Source organism: Ctenocephalides felis, unplaced genomic scaffold (assembly GCF_003426905.1).
Source record: "Ctenocephalides felis isolate EL2017-DRISC unplaced genomic scaffold, ASM342690v1 CF-g0.4_SCAFFOLD_03572, whole genome shotgun sequence".
NCBI classification, from domain to species: Eukaryota; Metazoa; Arthropoda; class Insecta; order Siphonaptera; family Pulicidae; genus Ctenocephalides; species Ctenocephalides felis.
This window is the reverse complement of record NW_020539726.1, coordinates 16,914,898-16,922,422: the sequence shown is the minus strand read 5'-3', so window position 1 is coordinate 16,922,422 and position 7,525 is coordinate 16,914,898. Positions and strand designations below refer to the sequence as shown.

The 7,525-nt window shown below is 27.1% G+C and overlaps 1 protein-coding gene across 1 annotated transcript; it reads left to right on the top strand.

The window, feature by feature from the left end:
• Positions 1-384: 384 nt before the first annotated feature.
• On the top strand, positions 385-6,561 carry LOC113387649 (TGF-beta-activated kinase 1 and MAP3K7-binding protein 1-like). Its single transcript, XM_026625006.1, has 7 exons — positions 385-572; positions 1,384-1,518; positions 1,832-1,934; positions 3,100-3,364; positions 4,539-4,686; positions 4,817-4,922; positions 5,849-6,561. Exons 1-7 carry the CDS (start codon positions 403-405, stop codon positions 6,401-6,403), a joined length of 1,482 nt encoding a protein of 493 aa, XP_026480791.1. The 5' UTR covers positions 385-402; the 3' UTR covers positions 6,404-6,561.
• The last annotated feature ends 964 nt before the right edge of the window (positions 6,562-7,525 follow it).

Below are 7,525 nucleotides of genomic sequence, written 5' to 3'. Positions count from 1 at the left end.
TTTAATTTTAATTATATTTTAAATTTTATATTTTAAATATATATTTTATTTTAATTATTGTTTTAAATTTATATTTTATTTTATCATGTTTATTATATATTGTTTTATTATACTTAAAATTTTATATTTTCAATTTATATTTCACTTTATTATATTTAAATTTTATTTTATTTTATTTAAATATATATTTTAAAACCCTTGTTTATTCCAAATAAAGAACCAATTTTCAAAATGTAAAAGGATAAAATTGGCAACATTGTCAACATTTTGAAATAACGGTTTTACCAAGTTCAAGAAAACGTCCAACAGATGGCGCTGCCATATTAACCTAAAAATAAATCATTGTCAAACACAATTGTCAAAAATAGTCGCCTTAGCAATAATTTTAATTAATATATTTAAATGAGTAATGACATTGGACAAACATTTTTATCTTGGACAGACGATTTACCAGTGTGTTGGGATTGTGGTTCAGCATTTTCCAAAAATGAATCTTTTTGTGAAATTAATGAACATGAAAATGAACATTCACTCAATTGTCGCAATTTTTATTGCAGACTTGATGAAAATATGTAAGTAAAAAATAATATATTTTTGTAATATTATACAGTCATTGACAGTGGATACATTTCTATTAATTATTTCATATGCACTAGAATTAATTTATTGTGTTTTAATTTTATGTTTATAGTCCTATACATTATTGTTATTTTTGTTTGTTATTGTTGTAGTTGTCTCCTAATTGTTGACACATAGAATTACAAATATTACATACTCAATTTATTAACCATAATGTTAAATTATTAAATTACTAATGTCATTTATTAAATTTAACAATAAGGATAGTTTACAACAAAGAATGATGAATATTTTTTTTATATGATTTTTAAAGAAATACCAAGCTATGAATATTCAATGATAACAAAAGAAAAACCTGTATATTTAATATTGTCAAAATAATCACCTTTCAAATCGACTAAAATCAATTCAAATAGGTTGCAAAATATTAAATAGGTTAAATTGATTTAAGGTCGAGGCAAATTGGTTGAAATAAATAAAACTTTTTGCAATTACATAATTCAAAATGATGAAAGAACCAACAGCAATTTCTATTCCTCCATTTGTGGTTCCGTTTATAACAGTTTCTATAATTGCAAACACAAAATATTCGTTTTCTTAATACCCACATGTTAACAAGTAAGGTCTTTTCATTTTCTTCGTAAAACTCTTTGTACCAATCAAAAACTTTCAGAATTGAATAATGATTAGAGTGATATAAAAAACATTAATTTGAAAGTTGAACCAAAGTATAAGACTTAGAATATTAGAGTATTACTTTAAAAGATAAGATATTTGAATATAATAGATTTTTATTATTATTAGTTGTTTGTACGGTGTATTCGATGGTCATTATGGACCAGAATATGCGGATTTTGCTTTACAAAGGATAACAGCAGAAATCGTACTGGGTCAACTAACTGGAAAACAATCTGATGAAGAAGTGAAGGAAGTATTAAGGTAATAATTTAATTTTTCAATTACAATTATACAATCAACACAAACTTCAATACAAGAATCTTGTATCTTGTTGTAAATAAGTGTTTTATTATGCTCCACAAATGGATTGATATTTATTCATTTGCATAAAAAAATAATTAAAAAAAATATATAAATATACAATCAATTTCAATTTATTGAGGTCACAAAATTTCAGTTTTTAGCATCTTGTGAATGTGGTTGTTCCAATAAATAATTCTTTATGTAAAATTAAAATTATTCCAAATAATTCATTTTACCAATTAACTTATAAGTTTATGTATGATTTTTTCAGGCAAGCTTTCATATCTGTTGAAAAGGGATATTTGGACTCGATAGATGAACTATTAGCGAAGCGATTGCAATATGAACTACCTCCAAACTTGAATCAAGATGAAGTATGTTAAAATGTATTTTTTTATTTTATTTTTTCAAAAATATTTGAGTAATGCTTTGAATAAAATAAATAAATTTGTTGTCTAAGATAATAATATACCAAATTGAAATTCAATCGATTGAATTTCAATTTGGTATATTATTATCTTAGACAACAAATTTATTTATTCTGCACATGATCATGTGCAATATTTTTCTTTGTTATTAAAATACAGTGGTACTTTGACATACGAGTTTAATTCGTTCCATAACACTTCTATGTCGAATCGCTCGCATTTCGAAGCACTTTTTTCAATATAAAAACATTGAAATGCCGTTAATTTGTTTCAGCACAGTGGTTTTTAGGATTATTGGATATTAAAAATAAATTTACTATCTATTAATTTAATTATTGTTTTTCCCTGTCCATTCATGATATTGTGGAAATGAATTAGACATGTTGTGTTGAACAACTCTCATGTTCGAACTATTGCAACTTTAGTGGATTTTTATCCACAAACTTTTGGAGCTCTGAAAGCTGCTTATAAATTATTGTAAGGCCCTAAGCTGGACTTATACCCTTTATCAAATCCTTCTGTTAAAACACAGTACATACTTATGACGATACATCCTCGTCATCCTCATATTTTTTATAAATTTTTCACTTTAATTTAAGAGACATTGCTCTTTTCTTTAGATCTGTGGTTATAAAAGTAAATGATATTTTGTAAATGTTCAAAAAGCAAAAAATGCTAACTCAACATATACAAAACTGTACAATCACTATTAATGTATAGTTAAAATTTCAAATGCTAAAATAATCCTTGATATATTTGCGTGGGTAAATTGTTACCACACATTTAATATTGATTTATAATTGAATTTACTATAATAAAACAGCCAAATCATTTTTATGGTAGGAAAATCCTTGTTACTACTGACAAAGTTTTTCATGTTTTCATTTTGCTATTAATATTTTTCGACAATTACTCGCACGAAGCTCGTATCTCGAATTCTACTCGTATGTCGAAGCAACGAATTGCTCTTTTGGCGGCTCGTATCTCTAAAAACTCGTATGTTGGGGCGCTAGTTTGTCAAGGTACCACCGTACTTAAAAAATCAAATGTATTTCAAAATTATTATAAACATCTCCATAACTTTCAATTTCATATTTATTATTTCTTGCAGTTGTCGACACAGTACAAGAAAGATAAAGATACATTAGAAGCAATTAACAAAGAATTAAAAGTTGGGACAAGTGCCGTGGTTGCCTTACTTTATAATAATAAGTTATATATAGCTAATATAGGAACTTGTCGAGCTTTGCTTTGTAGAACAGATAGCAATTCCGTTTTAAGGGTGTTACAACTAACAGTTGATCATGATATTTATAACGAGGATGAAGAACTTAGATTGAAACAATTGGGACTGAATATGGATAAAATCAAACAAGGCAATATATTAAAGATAATAGTGTAATATATTATTAATCTATTAGTCCTAGTATTATCTCAAAATTTGCTATGCTATCTTTTGGTTTGATTTGTAGTCCAGTCATTTGGTGCAAAAAAAGGCTGTTGCCGGTACAGTACTCCGGGAATTTTGAAAATTGGAAATTTTATAGATTTCGAGGTGCTCTTTACGAAAATCAACTTTGCCACCTCAAATTTGAACGGCAAGTTGCCGCCATATTGGAAAAATGGCGTCAAAAAACAGTTTTTTTAAAATATCTCCTTTCTGGCTGATTCTAAGATAAAAGTATCTATGTACGAATTAAACTAGAGAAAATTTCCTACAATTCCTTAGAAAACCGTTTTTCTGTAAAATTGATAGTTTGAGAGTACGGCCGCGTCAAAGTTTTTGCTGCTCTCGCCGTAGTATCAAATCTGTCCATATATGACAGCACTTCGAACTTGACCACATTCTCTCTAATAATTAATATTTTCAATGTTAAATTAAGCGAATAAGATCTAGAAACAAAATAATTCAAATATTTTTCAACACTTCAATGGCAAAGTAGCTATAAGTATACTTATAGCTTGAGTAGCACCTCATGGCTTCAAGTAGCTTGAAGCGTTAAAAAATCAGCAAAAAAACAGAAAAATATTTGAATTATTTTATTTCTAGATCTAATTCGCTTAATTTAACATTGAAAATATTAATTATTAGAGAGAATGTGGTCAAGTTCGAAGCGCTGTCATATATGGACAGATTTGATACAACGGCGAGAGCAGCAAAGATTTTGAGGCGGCCGTACTCTCAAACTATCAATTTTACAAAAAAACGGGTTTCTAAAGAATTGTAGGAAATTTTCTGTAGTTTAATTCGTACATATATACTTGTATCGTAGAATGAGCCAGAAAGGAGATATTTTAAAAAAGCTGTTTTTTGACGCCATTTTTTCAATATGGCGGCAACTTGCCGTTCAAATTTGAGGTGGCAAAGTTGATTTTCGTAAAGAGCACCTCGAAATCTATAAGATCACCAATTTTCAGAATTCCCGGAGTACTGTACCGGCAAAACGACCAAATGACTGGACTATTGGTTCCGCATTTAAATTAATGTTTTTTCCTGTATTTTTAATCGCTATTAATTATTATTAAATTCAAATGCTTTATCATTTGCAGATAGAGTATTAGAATGCACAAGATGCATTGGTTCTTATTTATTAAAAGGTGGTTATAAAGAAAATCAGCACTTGGCATCAGCAATTTCAGAACCTGTTATAGCAGAACCAGAAATTCATGGAGGAATAGAAATTGACGATTCTTGCAGGTGAATGAGTTTATTGACGAGATCAAATGTACAGACATTTTTCCTGTATTCTTATTTATATTTATTTATAACTTGAATTATATATTATATTTTTCCAAAAATATTATAAAGTTTTTTTTTTATTTTTCAGGTTTTTGCTATTGATGAGCTCTGGTTTATATAAAAGTTTGCAGGAAGCAAAGTGTATTGAATACGATCAAGTAAACCGGCATTTGGCACAAATGGCTGTAGAACAGGTTAGATATTTTTATGTTTCATTATTTAAAGTATTTGATAATTACTAATTATTACTAATTATTGAATTATATTTTAATGTTAAGTTCTTGATTCTGTGTGTGTCTTAATAATTGGACTCAATTTGCTAATTTTGCAATCTTGCTAAAATATATTTTATGCTATATCAATTTCGTAGATCTGAATGTTTCCAAATTTTTTAATATTAAAATTAAATGCTACTGCTTAATAAATTTTTATCAATATTATGAAAATATTTTTGATATAAAATTGATATCGATATAAATTGATTGATTGATTTCATATAAAATTGATATTGATAAAGCAGCTGCGGTATTAAAACTTTATGGATTTTTTAATACTATATGATTTTTAGTTCGTCATGTAGTTCAGAGTTTTATATTAATTCAATTATACAATAAGCAAATATAATAACACAAACTTGCAAAAATAATGCAATATAAAAATTAAAATATTTAAATGCACTAATTAGTATTTTATATCAATTGTTGAAAAGTTTTACTTTAACATACAAAATGCTTTGAGAATGCATTTATATTATTTTTTTTATAACAAAGTAATTATAATATATCTTGAAATTTTAAATTTTTGGAGACTTTCATTAGTTTTAACCCTTACATTGCAATATTATGATATTTATCACCTTGTGATTGGGAGAGTTGTTAAATACTAAATAAAGCTTAGATTATTCAAAATAGTAATTAAGTATCTAATCAGCATTATATATAATAAAATTTCAATTAATAATAACACTGATAAATAAAAAAAAAGTTTGAGGAAAAATATTAAAGTGTCATTTTTGTCGCGCAGTGTAATCAATAATTATAAACTGATAATTATATTTCAAATTATCATCTAACAATCCTAAAAGTCAAATAAATTTTGTTGAAGATCATATAATTTTTAGTTTCGAGTTCATACATCTTTAAATGCGGTTTCTCAAGGAATCGTAGATAAAACAGTTCAAATGCACAAAGAGTTATATAAATTGGGCAAAGCTGCATCGAGTGGTCACAAAGATATCACGCTGCTTGTGAGAAATTTTAATTATCCTCTGAAAACAGAGCTACCTACATCATCTAAAGAAATAGGAAAACCAAAAAGTATTTGCAAATCTGAACTAAAATCTGAAACAAATACGAAGAAAGTTGAAGATTGCAGTAGCTTGATCGCAAAGCCAGGCACAAATACAGTAAAATTCAATCCTGTTGTAGAGAGCTTTTCGAATTTAAATAATGCTTATTACTCCAACAGTGATTCATATGAAACTGGTACAAATGATTTTGTTAACGGCACAAATGCAAGCATGACAAATAGTTCTACAAATTCTGATACGACACAATCAGAAATGACAGATAGTGATCAGAAAATACCATCTTATGTTGATTTTACTGAATATTATGAACTAGTGAAGAGAGCTAAATTGAATGGAGATTTACCCAATGGTATTAATTTTGATTAGAAGTATGTACAAGAGAGATGTAGTCTGATACAAATCAGAATACATATGTGCACTGAAGAGGAACTGAAGAGTAACTGATAGGAAAGGTAAAATAATTAATAGAATACTAAAATTTATAATTTTTATTACGAACAATTGCATAGCATTCATATTTTCAAGAGGGAGAAATTTTACTTACCACTTTTGTTCAAAGTTTTGATTACCAAATCGAACATTTGGTAAATTTTAAATTTTTTATTCTAATAATAATTTTAAAATATGTTGTTCTTTTAAAATATTTTTCTCTATATGATTATTCCAATATCTATTAAGGGGGACGATACATGTAATCGCCTTAATTTTTACACTTTTTTGAGGACTTTTTAAACTGGGAAGGAATGACTGAATCTTTTTGAACTTTTTTAGGGTTATTTATTATATATTAAAATACACAAAAAATTTTTTTTTTAATTTTTTTTTTTAAATGGCTGCCGTAAAAATAAATCTGCCAAGACCCTCTCGGAAAACGCCATCAATTTGCGGGCGTTCTCACTTTTCGTACGGTGATTTGAAATCAAAAAAATTAGTTTGTATGTGTTCATTGAACATATCTTCTAGTTAAACCAAAAAAAAATTAAAAAAGTCACAAAATCGTAAATTGGCACACCTTAGAAAAAAAAGTTCGATTTTTCACCTTTTTTTCAATGTTTTTTTTTGGTAAAAGGGTTAATTTTTGAAAATTTTTTTGGAATGTATGAGGTTTAACTAGAAGCTATTACTGTAAAGTAGATGTGTGCAAAATTTCATTGGAATCGGTTGAGAACTTTTTGAGTTATCCCGCCCGCAAATTTTAAAAATGTCGTTTTGAGAAAAACGCGTTTAAATTTTTGACACAGAAACAGATAGAGTACAATAGCACTCAAGCGTCGAGTTGAGGCGTGGCACTTAAATGAGTTTTTATTGTATAAATAATGATAATTTGTTTTGAATATTTACAGGCATATTTTTGAGATGTTATTGTAACGATTTATGAAAAAAAAATCGATTTTTTTTTTCTTGTTACATGTATCGCCCCCCTTAAATTCAAATACCTAACGATAAAAAAGTAAGTCTATTTAGGGTAAGAAACTGGGCTACTTTAAA